Raw genomic sequence first — 21,410 nt, 5'->3', positions numbered from 1 at the left:
CTGGACCGGGGCACGAACCCGTGTCCCCTGCATCGGCAGGCGGACTCCCAACCACTGCGCCACCAGGGAAGCCGACATGTAATTTTTTAAATGCTATTTTTGTCTAGTTTTAAAACCTGTCTTGTAAAATGAGTTGGGAATGTTTCCTTTTATCTGTTTTCTGGAATGGTTTATGGAAGTTTGACATTTATTTTTTGAAAGCTTCGCAGAATTCACCTGTATAGCCACCAGCACCTAATGTTTTCCTTGTTAAATTTATTAGAATTTTAGAATTAAATTACTAATTATTAAAATTAAATTACTAATTCTGTTTCTTTAATGGTTCAAGACTTCAGGTTTTTATATTTCTTCAATCATTTTTTAGCAAATTATATTTTTACAGAAAATTTTCAAAAGATTTCAGGTTTATTCATACAAAATTCATAATATTCTCTGTTACATCTGAGTTTTGGCCACTTATTTTATTCCTAACATTGTTTATTTGTTTCTTTTTCTATGTTTTTACTGATGTTTATTAAATGGCCAGCTTCGGGCTTCGTTGATTTCTCTCTTGTATCTTTACTTTCTATTTCATTAATTTTTATGCTTTGGTTTTATTCTAGTATTATTTTTCTAACTTCTTAAGTTGGATGCTTATCTCTTTAATTTTCAGTCTTTAGTATTTTCCATTGTAAACTTCTAAGGTTATAAAATTTCCTCTAAATAATTCTTTAGTTAAAGCCCTGTGTTTTGGGATTATGATGATGATAACAGCAATTTGGTGTTATATTGCATTTACCATATGCCAGGTACCAGCCCAAGTGGTTTATATATTACCACACTGAATTCCAACAACAAGTAATAGATGCAATTACTATTCTCATTTTATAGGTGAGGGAACAGAGGCACAGTGAAATTAAGTAATTTGTTCAAGGTCATACAGCTTGTAACTACCAGAAGTACTTTCATTGTCTTAAACTTTTATTTATTTATGTATTAAAAAAATTTTGACTGCGTTGGGTCTTTGTTGCTGTGCACAGGCTTTCTCTAGTTTCGGCGAGTGGGGGCTACTCTTCATTGTGGTGCGTGGGCATCTCATTGTGGTAGCTTCTCTTGTTGTGGAGCAAGGGCTCTAGGCACGTGGGCTTCAGTAGTTGTGGTGTGCGGGCTCAGTAGTTGTGGCTCGCAGGCTCAGTAGTTGTGGCACATGGGCCTAGTTGCTCCGCGGCATGTGGGATCTTCCCTGACCAGGGATCGAACCCCTGTCCCCTGCATTGGCAGGCAGATTCTTAACCACTGCACCACCAGGGAAGCCCCTTTCATTGTCTTGAATTCCAAATATTTTCTAATTTCTCTCATGATTTATTTATTTTTGCTCATAAATTTAGAAATGTTTTAAAATTTCCAACTACTTTATTTATTTATCTTCTTGAATTTTTAACCCAAATTCATTGTGATAATAAGAGAATATGGTATTTATAATGCTGATTCTTTGAGATTTGTTGAGATTTTCTTTGTGATCTCGTATGTGGTTGATTTTCATAAACATTAGGTGTGTACTTGAAAAAAATGTGATTCTCTCATTGTTAGGTGCAGTATTCTTACTTGTCTTTTCTATCAAGTTGTTTTTTAAATTTTTCAATCTTCTGTATCCTTATTATTTTTTTATTTTCTGGCTCAGTTGTTCTGTTAATTTCTAAAAGATGTGTATAGAAATCTTCCTCTGTGATAGTGAATTTATCAGTTTCTCCTTATCAACTTACCAACTTTTACCTAATACATATTGAAGTGATGTTACTAAATGCATACTAGTTTAGACAAATTCTTTCTAGTGAACTGAATCTTTTATTAAAGTGTAGAGTTTATTTTTAGTAATATTGATACATTGAAACTTAAAGTTGACGTTATCTAATATTAATATAGTGAAACAGCTTTCATTTGGCTAGTATTTGCTTGTCATGACTGTCTCTATCCTTTTTTTCAACATTTCCATGTCTTTCATTCCATGTCTATGTAACCAGCATATAGTTACAGTTTTTATATCTAGTCTGACAATATTTATCTTTTACCTGGAAAGCTTAGTGTATCTACATTTATTATGCTTACTGATGAATACCATATGATATTAGAATATTATTTCTACCATCATATTCTGTGTTTTTTATGTATTCTGCTTTGCTTTTTTTTTCTGTCTTGCCTTTGGATTATTTGTGTTTTCCTGGCTGTAGGAAGAGGTTTCTAACGAGAATCTTCATCTTGGGTAGGCCCTGTTGCCATTGCAAGGGAAGCATGAATCATGGGGATTGAGCGATGCCCCTAGGACAGCCGCTGGCTTTAGAACTCATCTACTACTTCTTTCCTTGCCATATTATTCATCCATTTAAGAAGGAGTTTTACACATATTATGTGTATTTTAGTTGTATTTTAGTGTTTTGTAGTGGGAGATGTTACAGACTGGGTTCCCTGGAAAGCAGACTCTTTGCCAGAGACTAGAATGCAGAAGGTTGATTAAGATGTGCTCTTGGGATCAACACCTGAAGAAGGGAGAAGGAATAAGATTGAGCAGGGGGAGAAATTGAGCTGCAGTGCAGTCCCAGAGAAGGCCTTATCCACCCTGTAGGATTCCTTGAGTTGAGCCTTCCTCAGGGTGAGGAGGCTGGGCCTTTGTACCTCGGGGTTGAATTTTCAGTCATTGGATGCAGCTGCCTCTGGAAGAGGGTGGTCTTGACCAAGTTGGCTCTCCTTACATGAGGCAGTTCCCAGAGGGAACTGAGAGCTGGGGGCTGTCAACTCTGGGCACCCCCAGAAGGTGGGGAAGAAATCCTTCATTCCTGAAGGGGCACCTGCCACAGAGGGCTTTTCAGTCTGCCATTTTGCCAGAAATAGAAGTCCTCGAATGTCTCCATCCCCTATGCCCTCCCCAAACAAAAGTCTTACCCCCATGATCAGCCTGTGCCTGAAGCCCCACTATTTTTTTTTGAAAGAACAGAGTTCTCAAAGCTTTATTAAAGTGACTTTTCCAAAAACGTGAAGAGCCCACTATACCTCACCCCTTTAGTGAAGACGGAACAACCCACCTTGCAAGCCCCAAAAGGATCACCTGAAGCCCTACTCTTAAAGAAGAACATCGCTCCTGCCAGCCAAGGGTCTTTTATACACATCACGTCTGTCCTGACTCTGTGCCTTTACCCACACTGTGTTCCCACCTGCTATGCCTCCCCGACTGTCTCTCTGCCAGTCCAAATCCTGCTTCTCCTTTTGTTCTCAGCCCACAGTGCGCTTCCCCTGCTCTGAATTCATAGCACTTGTGCTGTGTGTACTTAGCACAGGCTGCCCAGCACTGTCCTGTTGTCTTCTGTGTGACTGCACAGCAGGCAGGAGCCCAGGCTGGGCCTGCCTTGTCCTGCCTGGTGTAGACAGGACTCCTCTATACTCTGTCTTCCCTCCAGCCTGCCTCTTTCCTGTGCCTCAAGGGGGCAGATCTGGGCTGCCTGCATATGGCTGGTGCAGGCCTGAAGCTTGAGGATATGAAACTGGGTCAAGGAAAAGTACAGCCTGACTTCGTGCTGTGTCTCAAGTGCACATTCGAAGGCTCTCACCGCTGATCCAACTCTCCCCCTACCGAGGGGCAAAGCCCTCTGTTTGACTGCCTGGAGAAACAGGCACAGCCCCAGGAGGTGGGAATCACAGGGACTGGAGGATCTACCGGGGGGTGGCTCTGGAGGGGGACAGTGCCTAGCGGGGACAGGGTGGAGATGGAGGGCGCCCTAGAGAGGAGGAAGGGGCTGAGCTGACCACCGCCTGGAGTCTGTGCTTCGCTGGCAGAACCGCTCCAGTTTTGCTGGTCAGAGCAAGTTTTGATGGGGCACCTGCTCAAGGACTGGGACTAGGGGGAGGCAAGCGAGGCGCCCAGGGGACAAAGTTTAAGGAGGCTCCCTCTCAGGTGTCGACCCTGCGCTTGCACAAGGTGGAGGGTGGGGCCGCCCTCGGTTTTGTGCCCTGGGTGCCTTGCTTGCCTCCCTCTAGTCCTGGCCCTGGGCTCTCTGCGCCCAGCTTGCACTAGGTGGTGGGTATTAACCAGCTTCCTGTCCCTTCCCCAGATGCCCCTCAGGGATGCAGAGCTAGCCTCTCACTCCTCGCCCTCGCCCATCTCTCTCTCTAGTTTTTTCTTTTTGGTATTTGTACTTTCCAGGCAAATTTTACCTCTTAGAGGATCTGGTTTCTCCCCTTTGACTTATCCAGGCCTATTCACTTCTCATCTAATAGGCTCTCATCCAATAATTCTCAAACTTAGCTCTTAACCCTATGTGTAGGGACCTCCCCCTCCACATACATACACCTACAGGTGATGGATTCATCAGGTAATTACATGAATTATTAATATTCATTAAGGGTTCATGAGCCAGGCTCTGACCTAAGCAGATAATCCTAAATGAAGGTTATCTCATTTAATCTTCACCATAATCCTGTTAAACAGATACAATCCTCCTCATTTAATACTCAGAGAGGATGAGTAACTTCTGTAAGTCCGCACAGCCTGTAAAACCCTTGTAAGAGATATTTTATTCATCTCTGAATTCCCAGGACCTAGCACAGAGCCAGACATTAATTGTTGAATGAATGGTGCATACAAAGAGAATACCCCAATTTTTTCCCTACAGTCAATGAATGTCCATTAAACACTCATTCCGCTTTGTGCTGGGCGAGAAGGGATGTTACTCAAGAATTATTAAGTATGCTACATGTCCTTAAGGAACTTACAGAATGCTGAAAGGGACAAACATGAAAAACAGGTAAGATGGTATGTATATAAATACATTTGGAATTGTGTGACAAAGACTATAAATCTTATAGGTTTCAGAGGAGACAGCAATCAGGATGGTCAGTAGCGAGGTGGGGCTTGATGTGGGCTTCGGAGAACTAGTGGGTTGCAGAGACTGGGGTTGGAGATACTCTGGGGGACAGGCTGGGGTGCTGAGGCTGGAGGAGCAGGTGATGGAAGTCACTGAAGGCTTTTACATTTCTCTTTGTTCCCTGGCGCTCTGAGGCCAATGGCCTCTCTGGTCTCGGTTTAGTCTTAGGTAGTATGAGTGGGTGGCCTAGATGCTTTTGTCACAGGTTGGGCTTTGCCAGACCTTTTGAGGGGGCCCACAGGTCCTGCCGAGGCCCTGGACTGTGGAGGGATGGAAGTGGGGCAGGTAAGCCAGGAGGTGTGTGTGTGATGCCATGCATAGAGGGGGCTGGGGTTATTGGGAGAAACAAATACCGAAATCCGCAGGCGCTCAGCTTCCTTACAGTCAGCCTCTGTATCTGCGGACTCCACATTCATGGCTTCAACCAACGGTGGACTTGGACCCTGCTAATGCGAAGGGCTGACTGTACCACAGTCTGGGGGCTTAAACAACAGAATGGTATTGTCATACAGTTCTGGAAGCTGAAGTTTAAGATCAAGGTGTCTGCAGGGGGGTTCCTTCTGAGGGCCTCTCCCCTAGTTTCTGGTTGTTTGCTGGTAATTTTGGGCATTTTTTGTCTGGTAGATCTCTGCCTTCATCTTAACACAGGTTTTCTCCCTGTGCACGTGTCTGTGTCCAAATTTCCCTTTCTTTATAAGACCACCGGTCATATTGGATTAGGGGTCCACCGTACTCCAGTGTGACCTCATCTTAATTTAACTAATTACATCTGCAACAACCCTATTTCCAAATAAGGTCACCCTGGGATTAGGACTGCAACATATGATTTGTTTTGATGGGGGCAGGGAGACACAATTCAACCCATAACAGCCAAAGGAACTAAGAGGGAGGCAAGGCTGGGGCAGGAATGAAATGATTGGAGAAGTTTAGCTGGACTGGGTTCCACAGGTCTGGCCAACAGTGTGAGATGCTAACCTCAGAGGCACCTGCACACGTAGAATCTGGGGGCTGCCGTAGGATGGAGAAAATAGAATTAGTGGGTGCTCTTGACAGAGAGAGTAGTTGGAGTGAATGCTTAGATGAGTGTTTGAGGGAACCCTCCACCATGTCCCCATCATTCCACTGCCGTCCAAGGCGGGAGGGCGTCCCCACTCTGCTCTCTGTGGTGTGCTGTTTGCGGCCTGAGTCCTGGAAGAAGCTGGAGGGCTGGTGTGTGCACCCCCATGGTACCCCATGTTCCTCCTGAAAGTGGCCCCCCTTAGGCTTGAAATAAATGTTGAGCAAAGATTTGACAAAGAGTAGTTGGAAGGGCTGTAACATTTTTGGATGGCCTAGGGTACCCACTCTTTGGGTCTGGCCCTGACAGTAGGGTCTGGAACGCCAGTCATGGGAACAGGACTGTTTGGAGGTTGGCCAGCAGGGGACCCAGCTTCTCTGTGATGCAGAGGCTGGGGTGGGGCGAGGTTGCCCCAGAGTTGTGCCTGGAGCTCATCTGGTTTCTCTCTCTGGACCCCTCCTATGGCTGGTGCCCCCGTGTACACCCTCCCCTCCCTTTACCTTGGCACTGGCTGTACTCGGACTCCCCGCGGGCCACTCCTCAGCTAGAGGCTTCCACAGAACCATGGATGGCCTTGGCGTCCAGGAGGCTCACCGACACCAAGGGCTTTTCAAGGAGGTCAGCCCTTTGCCACTCGCCCGCAGACCCCCACCCATGCCAGTGCCCACCACTTGCACCACCAGCCTTCTTTCCCCTCTGGAGGTGGAGAGCATGGGGGGGGTCAGCCTGGGGAGCGCCCCCCCATTCCTGTCCTCAGGATGCTTCACCTGCAGCATCTTTTCTGTTGCCCCCAGTGAAAGGCTCCACAGGCAAACCCTGGGGAATGAACGCACTTCCCTTTCCCCCTGAGGTTCTTCTTGGGGGGAATGTTACCGTCAGGGAAATAAAGTGAGTCACTAGTGAGTCAGGATGGAGACCGGGTGAGGGAGTACGTGGAACCTGGTAATTATGCCCATTAATCCCCCTGCAAAGGCTTCCCAGCCGGCAGGCACTACTTCCTCTCTGAGCTGGGTGGGGAGGGCCTGCACCTTCTCCGAGAGGGCCTTCCTGAGCACCCATCCCAGCTCCTTCTGTGGACCTGGGGACAGCGGAGGACTGTGGGAGGGGAGGAGGGCAGTCTGCAAGCCCCGGGGGGGGAGGCCGAACCCCCAGACTCCTGGGGGCCCAGCTGAGTTCTTTGCTCAGAAGACGACATTGGTCACCTCCCTCCTAGATGGCTTTGAGGGGCCGCAGAAAGGTGGCGCTGCTTCACCTGCCACCTGCCCTGGACCCCTTGCCAGCCCCAGAAGGAGCCACTGTGCTCATGCCTCAGGCCACTGCAGGTGCCAGTCCTCTTCTGGACCATTCTTTTCCCGATCCACCCGTTTCCTCATCACCTACTTCATATCCTGCTCATATGTCACCTTCTCAGGGAGAAGACCACCCTATGTGGAGTATCTCCTCAGCCCAAACTCCTTATTCCCCTTGCCACCCTTTATTTTTTCCTCAGCACTTTTTACCATTTGACACATTATGTGTTGTGTCTCCTATTAGCTTATCTGTCTCCCTCTGGTCAAAATTAAATGTCACTGGGGCAGGGCCTTTGCTAGTTTGTTCACTGTTGAACCCCAGCCTGGCATGGCTGTTCAACAGATATAGAATAATAAAATAATATATGTATATGTGTATATATATATATACACACACACACACACATATACATATATAATGAAATAAAAATAGCATGAATGGATAAAGGAAAGATATGTCAGCTGTGAGGTACAACATAAGTGCTTTGCTGATTAGTTATAGAAGAGTGGTTATACATTTTATTTGACAAGCTTGGTGTGAAAGAAATGGCTCATTTCCTCATATTCTTTTTTTTTTTTTTTTTTTTTTGCGGTACGCAGGCCGCTCACTGTTGTGGCCTCTCCCGTTGTGGAGCACAGGCTCCGGACGCGCAGGCTCAGCGGCCATGGCTCACGGGCCCAGCTGCTCCGTGGCATGTGGGATCTTCCCGGACCGGGGCACGAACCCGTGTCCCCTGAATCGGCAGGCGGACTCTCAACCACTGCGCCACCAGGGAAGCCCTCCTCATTTTCTTTTAATTAAAAAAAAAAAAGACTAAACTGTATCCACCAGCTGGTGGGAAACTTAGTCTATCATTATTGAGGTGCCTTCCCTCCGCCCCCCACAGGGTAGTGTGAAGGTCCTGGAGGCTTGTGTGGAACAAAACAGCTGGGGGGCTCCCTGGGCCACCCCAGCCTCAGCCAGTCCACTTCTGCTCCCTGGAGGCTTCTGGAACCCTGGGTTGAGCCTCCCAAAGTGCCCCAAGCAGCAGTCCTTTTGAGGCCCTGCTGTCCATTTAGAAGGGGACAATGGAGAGGAACTCCAGACCACCATCGTGGGCTCTCTGGACTTGAGGAACCTCCTGCTCAGCCATGGTCCCACCCACCCACCCATCCCCAGACCTGAAGGGCCTCCCGCTGCCTTCCAGGTTGGCCTTGCACAGTTTCTTCGGTGAGCCGGGAAGCTTTCAGCCTCCACAACCCACATGGTCCTAAAGTAAGAGGTTGAAAAAGCCAAGCTACCTTCTTGGAATGGAGGAGGGAAAATACCAATGAATAGTTCAATAGGTTAGCCTCCCACGAAAGTTAAGTATTGATGTTTTGTGAATGATTTTCTTCTTCTATTATTCTTTTCGAATAGAGCCGACTCAAGGTTATCTTGTCAAAACAGCAGCTCAGTAATTTGCATTCCTAATATATGCTTTGTCCAGTGGGAGGGCAAGGGCGGTTGCAGGCAGGGCTCGGGAGCCTGTACACCCCTGGGCTTCCTCTGTGGGTGCCTTCTGTGATGATGAGGCTGTCTGTCATGCAGGAGGCAAAGGCTGAGGGTCGCTGACCCAGCCCCCAAGATGGAAGACCCCAAGGTGTGCTGACTCCTGGCATAGGATCCCACATTTTGGTGGCTGAACTGGGAGGCCAGACTCCTGAATTCCAGGCCTATCTTTGCCTCCAGCTGGCTGAGAGGTAACTCCCAGTCTCTGCCTCAGTTTCCTCAACTGGGAAGGATGATGCACACTCTGTCTCCCTCCTAGGACTAGGGGCAGCCTCGAATAAAAGGATATAAGTCAGGGGCCGTCACTGGGGGTCCCCAGGCTGCGTGCAGCCCTCAGCAGGGGGTGTTTGGTCTGCACAGCATTTAAATTGGGAAATTAAAAATAAAAGTCTGGGTTTCCAGCATCTCTTGGAAGAATGAACAAAATGGCAACCCAGGGCCCATCTTCTCATATGGCAGCAGCGGGCTGGGGCTCAGGACACCCACCCGGGCAGGAGTAGCACAAGAATCCCAGTTCCTGCTGCCTTTGCTTCACTCATTCACTTCACTCACTGTCTGCCTCCCGGGAGGCTTGACCGCTCACTGGCGGAAGTGAAGCACTTTGTGGGAACGTAGAGTATTGATGTACAGTTGGATTTTTATTGGATGTTTTATCCAAGGTGTGTTACAGGTGAAATGGCCCAAGGAGAGTGAAGATGATTGGTTAACGGAGAGTAAGGGCATTATGGGACCATCCCCCGCTTTAGAGATCAATGTCAGGGAATGTGAGTGGCCCTTCTGACCAGCACGGGGTCCCTCAGGGGGGTAAGGGCACCATGTTCTTGGTGGCCCACCTGCTTGAGACTAAGTTGACTCAAGGAAAAGAGGTGGATTTGGTTCTGTTCTTGGTCAACACCTGAGTCAAGAAGGGCTTTTAGCTCAACTGTTGCAGCCACTTCTGGCTCCTGATCCCTAGGTCCCCTTCCTCACAGGGGCCTGGGCTCTCCTGATGACACGGGGGGAGGGCAGGGGCCACAGTCTGGGTGACCCACACAGCAGGTCACTGGCCCCTGAGGGGCTTGGGTGGCAGCACTTACTCAGGAGAAAGACGTAAAACTCTCTGGAGCAGCTCCTCCTCTCAAATCTCAGCATGAAAAAACTTCCCGGGCTTCCCTGGTGGCGCAGTGGTTGACAGTCCGCCTGCCGATGCAGGGGACGCGGGTTCGTGCCCCAGGCCGGGAAGATCCCACATGCCGCAGAGCGGCTGGGCCCGTGAGCCATGGCCGCTGAGCCTGCGCGTCCGGAGCCTGTGCTCTGCAACGGGAGAGGCCACAGCAGTGAGAGGCCCGCGTACCACAAAAAACAAACAAAAAAAACTTCCCCTGCTTGGTTTTCCCCGTTTTTCCTTTCTGTGTGAATACCAGCTGCCCTCATCACCACCCCTCCTGTCTGGGCAACATGAAAGAGTTACCAGAAGGCTTTTGCACCTGCTTTTTCTTACTTGAGAAAGTCCAAGCATCATTTACTAAGGACCCACTAAGTGCCTCCAAAGGTCTATGAAGTTGTCTGAGGTGATGGTTACTTATTATTATTATCATTATTATTGTATTGCTCTGAGTTTGCATTGTTTCTACTTTTTTAATGTGATTATAAAAATAATACATGTTTGTTTTAGAGCTTATGGAAAGGACAGAAAAGTATAAATAAGCGGGGAAAATATCCCTCCTCGTGCCACATTCAGAGACGTATTAGCTTTAGGGAATGTTTTCTCCTAGGCTCTCCTCTGGGCATTTTTTTTTTTTTAAAGAAATGAGATCATAGTGAACTTACACATATATTCTATTTATTTATTTATTTTTTACTTAAAGTTAATGATTTCCCTGCGCCGTTTAAAATGACTTCATAGATATGATGTTTTGGGGGCCACATGGCCACCTGTCCTTTAGCACCACAGTTCCTTAACCTTTCCCCAATGTTGGGTATTTAGGATGTTTCCTGATTCATAAAAGATTCCAGACAACTGTGTGTCTGATTCAAAGCCCTCTGATCTGTTGACGAAAATTCAATTAAGTATCAAGTTAAGAAGAAAAACAGGGAATTTTATTCGAGCCAAACTGAAGATGATAACCAGGGAAGCAGATTCTCAGAAAGCTCTGAGAACTGTTCCACCTGTTCGAAGTCGAAGGCACAGTCATGTACATTTTTGAGACAAAGGATTGTACATCAGAATGACATACTGATATTTTACATAAAGTTCACCAAGGATACATAGTCCACGTAAACACATGCAAAGCGGACAGCAAGTCACCATGACCACCTACAGAAGTGGGAAAGAACACTGTTCTTTTAAGAAGTTATGGGTGGGAACAGATGTATATGTATGACTGATTCACTTTGTTATAAAGCAGAAACTAATAAAAAAAAAAAAAGAAGTTATGGGGCTTCCCTGGTGGCGCAGTGGTTGAGAGTCCGCCTGCCGATGCAGGGGACACGGGTTCGTGCCCCAGTCCGGGAAGATCCCACGTGCCGTGGAGCAGCTGGGCCCATGAGCCACGGACGCTGATCCTGCGCGTCCGGAGCCTGTGCTCCGCAGTGGGAGAGGCCACAACAGTGAGAGGCCCGTGTACCGCAAAAAAAAAAAAAAAAAAGAAGTTACGCTGCTAGCTTCAGCAGAAAGAAAAAAAATTGTTCTTTATGGTTGAGCAGGCACTCCCATCTTTGAGGAGCTCTGCACATTAATGCAGCTGTGCCCTGCACATTAGGGAGGGAGAAGGCCCAAACAAACACAGAGAGAGAATTTTATGTTTAATTTTTCTTGTCCTGCCTTAAAATATCAATTTTATTTCATCAGATCAAAGTTCGATCATTTCCTGAGGATCCTGGAAGGGTTTTCATTGGGACTGAAGGTATAAACATTCTTATACCCTCTGATACATATTCCCAGATTCTCTTCCTGAAAGGTGATTGACACCAATGAGCAGCCCTAGGTATTAACATTACATGTATTTTGTCAACTCGATAGGTTAAAAAAAAAGAATTGCATAACTTTCATTTGCAAGTCTTTGGTTACTAGTGAGATTAAACCCACACCCCAATTTACCTTGATTTTGCATGTGTAAGATTCAAAAAGCACTAAAGAGTATGGATGTGGAAAGTAAGGCTCCTTCTCACCTAGCCCTCCAGCAGCTTTCTTGTCTTCTCTGGAAGAGAACGCTGCGTTACATGCATTTAAGTTGTATGTTATTAGATTTAAGCTCTTACACATTTGTTAGAATTTATATGTCTGCTTTTGTGGACTGTTTATATCCTTAGGTCGAGGACTATTTCTCCCCTTTGACAGGCGAGGAAACTGAGGCTTCAAGAGGTGAAATGCCAGGAGTCACATAGTTAGCGAAAGGGGGTGAGCTCCGGGGGTGTCTCTATCCGGGACTCTTTGGAGGCAGGAATGAGGAAGCTGCGGGCACGTGGGAGTGGGCGGCAGCGGCTTCTCATCCAGGAGTGTCTCCCTCATCAAACTGCTGCTGCCGCCCGAAGTCCCACCAAAGGCTGGCCCGCAGTTGGGCCATTCCAGTGTCTGAGAACTGGGAACTGGCCCTGCACGTGGCACGTGGCCGAGCCCTCGCCCTGCCTCCTCTGCTCTGCTTTTCTGGTCCCCTCACACCCCACCCCAGGCCAGTTCAGGCCCCCTAGCCAGTTGCCCTTCGAATCCAGCCTCTCCCTGCCTGGGAGGGTGAGCGTTTAGAAACACCTCTGTGTCTACAACCCCTCTACCCGCCCCAGGAGGGCTGGACCCAGTGAGCCATCTGGGCTGTGTCCTCCCACCCCACCTTGTTTCTTCCTCTTTCCTGGGATGTGAAAACCTCCTGCTCTAATTTTTCCTCAAGAGGGACCCTGGAGAGGGTGGGATTCAGGATCCTGGAGTTCTAGAACCTAAAGGTACCCGAGTCAGCCCCTTTTCCCCACTCTGCTTGCTTAAGGGATCTTGGGTAAGACAATTTTACATCAGGTTTATATACACGTCTCTTCTCTAGAAAGGACTATAAGCATGTAGGGACGACACACAGAGAGGTAGGCAAAGGGGACCAGTGACTCACGGCAGACTGTGTGGTGCCGAAAGGCTTATGCTGACTGGGCCAGGGGGCTCAGGGAGGAGAAGACACTTCAGCTGGACTTTGAAGTTTGGGTGGGACTCAAGTAAGTGGGGGATGGGATGAGGGTGAGTGGGAATGCCAAGGGCAAAGGCGTGAGAGTTGAAATGCCATGGTGGGTCACGAGGCTGCAGGCAAAGCTGCAGGCAGCTGCTGGAAGGGCCCCTGAGTTGAGGGTTTGGAACTCGTCCTTTGGCGATGGGGATTCTTGGAAGGTTCTGGAACGGAGGAGGGGTGCTGCTGGCATGGTTCTCAGGGAGCCAGCTCTGAGGAAGCATAGGAGTGCATGAAGACTGGAGATGAGGCTCGGAGGTTGGTGCCTTCCCATCCTCTACTGACCTGGGGAATGTAGAAATGACAGTGGCTTCAGTCTCCCCCTGCAGAGCCCGAGGAGGCACGGCCTTCCTTGGAGGTGGCTTGTGAGGACAGGATGCAGATGCCATTCCATCTGGAGGCACCCGGCCAGCCTTTGCGTGATCTGGGCTGCAGGCCCAGTGCCCCACTGGGTTGCGCACTCAGCGCCTGGAGTCCTGGGCTCTGGCATCAGGGGTGCGATTTCTCAAGGAAACCCAAGTGTCCACAGTGCCCAGTGCCCTGCACCCCACGGATTCAGCCTGTTTTGGCTCAACGTCCCTGGTGATTCCAACATCTGAGGGGACATTGCCTGACACTTGGCCCCAGGGCCTGCTGTATGCAAAGGCAGGTGGTGCAGTTACCCATACACTGTGAATGGAGCGCTATGGATGCACCACACCCCCGCCCCCATAAGCCATCTCCACTGGCCTCCTCCAGTGCGGAAGTCCCAGGTTAGAAGTCTGTGACGCTGGGTCTCCCATCAAAATGGGGGAGGATCTCAGAGGATATTTAAGCAACCTACTTCATTTTACTATAGTCTATGGTTTGTTTTATGTAAAAATATTATCACTAAATGATTGATGGCAAAGGCAGCAGCTCTAATACTTAAAATAATAATAATAATAATATAAATTAATAAATAGTTTAAAATATTGGATAATGACAGATACTATATGATATCACTTATATGTGGAAGCTAAAAAATAAAACAAACTAGTGAATATAACAAAACAAAAATAGACTCACAGATATAGAGGACAAACTAGTGGTTACGAGTGGGGAGGGGATGAGAGGAGAGGCAAGATCGGGGTAGGGGATTAAGAGGTACAAACTATTATGTATAAAATAAGCTACAAGGGTATATTGTACAACTCAGGGAATACAGCCAATATTTTATAATAATTGTAAATGGAATATAACCTTTAAAAATGGTGAATCACTATGTTGTACACCTGAAACTTATATAATAACAGTGTACATCAACTATACTTCAATAAAATCTTTTTGTAGAATATTGGATATTAGAAAAGTGTGTGTGTGTGTGTGTGTGTAAAAAGCATGGGGACAAAAGGGGAGGAAGAAGCAAGGGCCTTGGGATCAGACATGGACTTGAATACTTTCTCTGCTCCTTGCAGGTTCTGGGCAGATTATGAATCTAATCTTATGAGCCTCAATTTCCTCATTTGTGAAATGGGGGGATAATAATACCTACCTCCAAGCTGTTGGGAGGATTCAACAAAAGAAAAACCTATCACGGTGCCTGGAACATATATATATATATATATATATATATATATAAATTTGGCTGTGCTATGCGGCTTGTGGGATCTTAGTTCCCTGACCAGGGATCAAACCCGGGGCCCCATCCGTGAAAACGCAAAGTCCTAACCACTGGACTGCCAGGAATTCCCTGGAACATATATTTTTTAACTCACTGCCATACATCTTAGTAACCCTTCATAATTTTTGGAGGATATTATCAATGGAGGTAATGCCACTCTCATGGGCACTTCTGTCTGTTTTTTTTGTTTTGTTTTGTTTGTTTGCGGTGCGCGGGCCTCTCACTGCTGTGGCCTCTCCCGTTGCGGAGCACAGGCTCCGGACGCGCAGGCCCAGCAGCCATGGCTCACGGGCCCAGCTGCTCCGCGGCATGTGGGATCTTCCCGGACCGGGGCACGAACCCGTGTGACCTGCATTGGCAGGCGGACTCTCAACCACTGTGCCACCAGGGAAGCCCTGTCTGTTTTTAAATTGCTTCTCCAATGTATGATTTTGTCTTTTGCCCTGAAACTCCCCCTGGTAGTTGACTCTGGGAAGCCTGGGCCGTTTTTGCTACCCTCTGACGGCTGCAGGAATTACTGCCATGAGAGTCAGGGGTTAACAGACACGACTGTGGGTTACACAGCAGGAGACCTAGCTAAGTTGGGCTGTCCTCAGCGACAACAGAGTAAAGCTGAGCCTCAGTGAGCCTATCACAGATTTCATAATCAGAAAATCTAGACCAGAGCTATTTGAATTTTAACAGTCACAGAACTTTTAAGTAAGTACAAGGTGTGAAGTGGCACCCTAAGCTTTTCAGTGCTCAGGGCCTTAAAATATCTGAATCCAGTCTTGAATAACTCAGTTTAAATAATTCTTTACATGTCGCATTTCCCCAGGTTTAAGGCAACGTTTAATGTTAGTTTCACCAGCAAGGTACAAAGATTTCTCGAGGCTGCCACAGCCCAGGAAGTTCCCTGCACCGACTCCAAGTCCCGTTAGTGATTTCAGTTCTGCACTTTGGTTTTAAAAAATTATTTTAACACATTTTTATCATGAACAAATTAAGAAGAAGATGGAGAATGATGTGACCAACACCGTGTAGTCATGACTGTGAACTATCAGTGTTAACAAATGTATTTCAAATCTTTTCCTCTCTTTTAAAATAAATTAGACATAAAAAACAGAGCACCCTTTGTAGCACTTTGATTGCTAATATTTTTTATCTTGTTCGCTAATATTTTCATGTGTGTTTGTGTAATCACCGGAGCTGTAGGGTAAGCATTGAGAAAACATGAGTTTGCTCACCTTGGGGTCCGGACCCAGGCTCCGGCACCGTTGCTGGCACAGAGTAGATGCTCAATAGATTTTTGTTGAATGAATGAATGAGTGAATAAAGCTTCTTTTTCCTTTGTTATCCTCCTTCATATCTCCACGTACCTTTTCCTCACTGGTGTTTCGTTGGCTAATAATGGACAATTCTTCCACTTAGCTCAGGAATAGAATTCAAATTACTGTGTAAAATATATTGGTTTTGAAACGTACACAATCAGGTTTTTTGGAGATAAATTAGAAAATGTTGCTAAACTGAAAGAAGGAATAAACCTGAATCCTCCTTTCAAAGATAACCAGCTTTATGGTTTAAAACCCTACAAAAATGGGATCATTAATGCAAATCCCCTTTTATAACTTGCATTTTTCACTGAATTTGTTATGCACACCTTTCTGTGTCATAGTTCCTGCTAAATATTGTAATAATTGATGTCTTCTTAGTAGTCTGTCACTTCCACAACCCTGGGAGGACTGTCTTGTGAAGGGACACCCGGGTCTCACAGGGGCCAGTTTGGGCGGGAAAGTGGGAGTGCTTCTGGCTCACCCTCACCCCTCGTGCACTCGGTGGACACAAGTCTCGCTGGCCGGACTCTCTCTAAGGAGCCTGTGAGTTTCCTAGCTGAGTGCTGGGCTGGGAATTGCTTGGATATGCTTGTGAACCAGCTAATTTTCAAAATCGCAGGTGGAAATACTACTGTTTTCTTGGCCTATAGACAGTCTGGTACAAGCTTTTAGGAATAAAGGTTTTTACAGTCAGAGAGCCAGAAAGTGCTGGGTTTAAACCCTAGGTTGGCCACCTGTTAGCCTTGTGGCCTTGGGCAAGTTACTAAACCTCTCTGAGCTGCACATGTCATCACCTATAAGTGCAGGAAATGGGACTTGCCACATTGGCCCGTTGTTGGAATAGAGATAATGTATGTGAAGGGCCTGGTTCACTGTAGGTGCTCAATAGATGTTTCCCTTCCTGATAAACCAAACCCAAATTCTCTCTAAGAAATACCTTGCAATATTACCTCGAAATATCTCTTTGAAAGGAAACATAACAGATACATAAATGAAGGTAGTTATATTACAGATGTTTACAATATATAAATTTATAAATTTATAAATGCATATAAGATAGATTTATATATTATACATATATAATATTTATATTATCAATAGATAAATATATAAAGAACTTGAGCCAGAACCAAGTGGAACGCTGCTGTTCCCTGAACACTAAGAACTGGACGGGCATTTTGCTGTGGCTTCGGGCTCTGTCCTGTGAGTTGTGCCTATTCCTCTCCCAGGCCAGCTCCGCTCTGCCGAGGAGGCTGGAGAGTGTGAGAAGAGAATCGGAGTCACTTGGCAAAGCATCGATTGAGCACCTCATGTGTGCAGCCTTCTGCTCACGGGGCCCCAAGGGCGTCCTCCGCCCAGCGTGTGGCTGGAAATGGGGCAGACTCGCAGGCGGAAGGTGACCTGGTGTTGCCATTGAGGACACAGCTCAGCCCTGTAAAACTTTCGGTCAAGAACTTTGGAGACATCGAGACAGTTCTCCCAACTTGAAAGATGGGAATAGAGGCCTAGAGAGATGTAGAGACTTCACTGAGGTCACTCAGCTCATTAGTGGCTGATCCGGGTGGACCAGAGCCCAGCTCCAACCACTGTCGCTGGCCCATTTCCCTTAGTGTAGAGACTTTATGAGAGGGCTTTATTTTTAGGGGTTTAACTGTTTTATTTTTGTTTGCTTTATTCTCTACTTAAAAGTTAAAGTTTACCCACGTACCAGGGTCTTTAACGGGACTTTAAAATTCACATTTAAGGGCAAGCCAGTCTCTAGAAGGTGCACTGAAGCTCCGTGTTGTGAGCAGTGGTTCTTAACAGGGTCGACTGTCTCAACAGGGGACACTTGGCGATGTCTGGAGACAGTTTTGGTCATCACAGCAGGACGGTGGAGGATGAGGACCTGCTGGCCTCCGAGAGTAGAGACCAGGGGTGCTGCTCACCAGAGGATCACAGGACAGTCCCACAGCAAGGACTGTGCAGCCCCAAATGTCAGCAGTGCCAGATTGATGGGGTGTCAGCAGCCCTTTCCTCTGTAGCCTTCTCTTTTGACTTGGTCAGGTTCCCTCCGGGAAACCCATCCATGCCCAGACCTTTGGGGGCAGGGTGGCTGGGACCAGGCGTGCTCAGTAAGCTGACTTCCAGGTTAGCCCAACTGTTCTTAGCCTAGTATGTGAAGAGTGCTGTCTGCAGGGTGGGCAGGCAGAAGGCCTGGATTGCTTGGGCTTAAGGCAGGGGACTTGGGTGTGTGGAGGTGGGGAGTGTTTAACGCTCCTTATAAACCTGAAGCAACTCTCCCGCCCGGGGCTCCATTCTGCAACCCCACCTTCAGTGGCCGCGAGCCTTCCCGCATCCTGCACAGAGAATAGATTTACTTCTTACAAGCGTCAGGGCTCCACTGTCTCTGGCCTAAGGCAATTACTCATCTGCTTTGCATCTTCCAAAATGTTGTCGCTGGCCCCTTCTACTCCCCTCCGTCCATGCTCACGCCCTTGTTAATGCCTTTGCTGTCCTTTCAGTCAGGTTGGGGGAGGGAGTGAGGAGAGCCATGTGTGTTGAGTCCGTCATCTTAAACCAGGAGGTGTGTCCTTATGAGTTGGAAAACTAGATTTCATTAAAAGCTTTGCCGTGTGTGGGGCCTCCGGGGAAGGCAAAGAGCTGGCGAGCTGGAGCTCTTCTGGTGTGAGTCTCTGGAGGCGGAACTGAAGGGCGCACCAGATGGGGTAGGGGAGCTCTGCGACCTTGATCTCGCTAAGCCTCAGATTCCCTGCGTGTAACCCTGCCCTGCCCGTAAAGGTGAAGTAAGGGCACGGATGTAGACGAGCAGAGAACAGAGAACACCGTAAATTGCTGTGATTTATTACCGTCATCCTCCTGGGTGGACATCCCTCTCGTCTCCACTAGGCGTGATCAAGGCGAGGTGTCACGTGGCACACGCCAGAATGTGACTCTCTGGTGATGGGCTTACCCAGCACGTGAGCATGAGTACCGACTGCCTCGTTCTCTTGCCAGAGGTCTCCAGTTTGGTTGGCAGAGTGGTGACCAGCTGGCCAATTGGACGGGGCTCTTTAATGTCACGGACGACCCAGCAGTGCAGAGTGGCAGTGACTCCAGCTCCAGGTACAGACCCCGGCGAACGACCAGGGAAGCTCATCCCAGGGTGACCCTGCATCCCCTGCCCCATGGCCTACCCCCCAGGGCTGCCCTCAGGGAAGAAGCCGTCTCAGCACAGTGGCCCAGAGCTCACTTGGGGATCCTGCCTTATCTGCTTTGACAGGAGGGGTGAGGGCTAGGACCCAGCCAGAACAAAGCAGGGACTCCTGGGCCCCTCTCTTTTTGGGGGGCTGGAATGGGGGCTGGAGAGGGAGTCTGGGTCTCCAGCCTCCATGTGAGATGGGGGCAACATTCCACCCCTGCTGCAAGGCTTTCGGATACCCAGCCACAGGTGTGTGTAGGTTTGTGGGGGGTGAAATCGGGGTGGGTGAGGGTCATGGGCTCCCTGTTCCTCTGAAATCCCACTGCACAGGCCATTCCTGCTCTGCCCATCTGTGAGGCTGACCTTGGCTGGGGAAGAACGTTTTCATCAAGATACGGTGCTGAGGGCTTCCCTGGTGGCGCAGTGGTTAAGAATCTGCCTGCCAATGCAGGGGACACGGGTTTGAGCCCTGGTCCGGGAGGATCCCACATGCCGCGGAGCAACTGAGCCCGTGCGCCCCAACTACTGAGCCTGCGCTCTAGAGTCCGCGAGCCACAACTACTGAGCCTGCGTGCCGCAACTACTGAAGCTCACGTGCCTAGAGCCTGTGCTCCGCAACAAGAGAAGCCACCACAATGAGAAGCCCGCGCACTACAACGAAGAGTGGCCCCCGCTCGCCGCAACTAGAGAAAGCCCGCGTGCAGCAACGAAGACCCAACACAGCCAAAAATAAATAAATAAATTTATTTTTTTTAAAAAAGATACGATGCTGAGAATTGACATTCATACCATCACGTGGTTATTTCTTCCTGATCGGCTGTAGTGTTTGGATTTAAGTAAGTAATTAAGGGCATTCTGTATATTCAGGAGTAGGAGTTCAGGAACTATTTGTAGAATGAATGAAAATGGAATATTCTCAGGTAGGGCACACTCATTGCGGGGGGTAGGGGGGAGCATTGTGGGGAATTTTTCTGATAAGATGGGATGCTCTCTCTGCTTGGAGCTGGGTGTGGCTGGAACTTCCCAGCTAAGGGTTTCCGGGGGCTAAGTTGTTTGTTTTCTTAATTTTTGCATTTATAAGTATGGGCTAGCTTTCGGATCAGTTTCCCTGGGAAAGAGGCCTGAGTTTTCATTGCTGTTAATTTTGATACCAAAACATCAAATCGATCCTGCAGAGAAGTAGTATGTTTTTCAGGGACCTCAATACATATGATTTTGTTCAATGCTTTGGAGAAGAAAAGATGTGGCTCCAGTGTCAGAAGCTGTTTGGGAAGGTGTCCACAGACAGGCCTTGGGCTGTGGTGGGCAGCCTCGGGCCATGGCCTGAGATCAGGGTCTTATTCTGGCCTTTTAGGAGCCCAGTTCTTTCCACATATGCGTGGCGGGAGCCCTGGCCAGCCGCTTGGCCCCTGGGATGTCACCCAGTGAGAGTGACAAGTCCAGAGTTGTCTGTTCCATATGTTGAGCCTCCAATGTTGGTCCTTCTGCTGTGTGACCCGCCCACACAGATGGGGGGTGGTCTAGATAAGTCTTCAGGTGTCTCCCTGGGAAGGACTCCTTGAAGGGCTCACCAAGAGGTTTTGGCTAGAAGGTGCTAACAAATTGAGCAAGACAGAGCAGGCCCCTGGGAGACCATTCTGGGCAGATGTCCTGTGCAGGGGCTGCACGAATTCTAACTTTTCCTCCTGCCAGCAGCTTTGTTCTGTCTGCCCTTTTCCTGCATTCTTGTCTCTAATTTCTCTACCTATCTCACCCCACCTAGTCTCTCCTCTCCCTTTCTTCCTGTCACCCTTTCTTTGTCCACTTTTCTTTCTCAGCCCCTGTGTTCTGCTTCTCTCCTCCTCCCTCTCATCTCCCTTCCCCTTTATCCTCTCTCCCTCTCTCAGCAACTCAGGCCAGCCTTCCCTTCCCCATCTCCTGGGGTCCTTCAGGGCCAGAGACACCTTTGGCATCTGTCAGGTGCCCTTTATTCAACATTGTTACCAATTGAGTTGATTTCCTTCCAGAGAGCTGCCATTTGACCAAGAGCTCCCTCAGCCACTGAATAAATGTGATGGCCACACATTCCAAGTTCTTCTGGGACACTTCCAACTCATATCCCAATTTCCAGTTGACCCCCAAACTCCCCACATATGTGAGAAAACACAGTATGTATTTCACACGTGTAGAAAATAATGGTTAATGTAAGTAGAACTGACCTGTATGTTGGTGACTCTTTTCTTTGGCGTGGGAGCAGCTTCTGCCTTTAAAATGGGCAGGACAGCTCCTGGCAGCAGATGTGCAGGGCTTGGGGGAGGACCTAATGACACTGTGAAAAGGGCTCT

At 48.0% G+C, this 21,410-nt stretch overlaps 1 protein-coding gene across 3 annotated transcripts in view; it reads left to right on the top strand.

The window, feature by feature from the left end:
• Positions 1–21,410, top strand: part of ST8SIA5 (ST8 alpha-N-acetyl-neuraminide alpha-2,8-sialyltransferase 5) — a gene marked incomplete at both ends in the record, with an annotated part of 66,667 nt that overhangs the window by 10,429 nt on the left and 34,828 nt on the right. Inside the window, one exon of one of the 3 annotated variants that reach the window (XM_081252478.1) lies at positions 18,903–19,010. The exons of the other annotated variants lie outside the window; for them this stretch is intronic. Within the exon in view, the coding sequence (XP_081108604.1) occupies positions 18,903–19,010 (108 nt within the window). The remainder of the gene's footprint in view (positions 1–18,902; positions 19,011–21,410) is intronic. 3 annotated transcript variants of the gene reach the window in all.

This window comes from Mesoplodon bidens (genome assembly GCF_964165515.1).
Source record: "Mesoplodon bidens genome assembly, chromosome: 13".
Lineage (NCBI taxonomy): Eukaryota > Metazoa > Chordata > Mammalia > Artiodactyla > Ziphiidae > Mesoplodon > Mesoplodon bidens.
The sequence above is the reverse complement of the archived record's forward strand: the minus strand, read 5'-3'. Positions and strand labels throughout refer to the sequence as shown.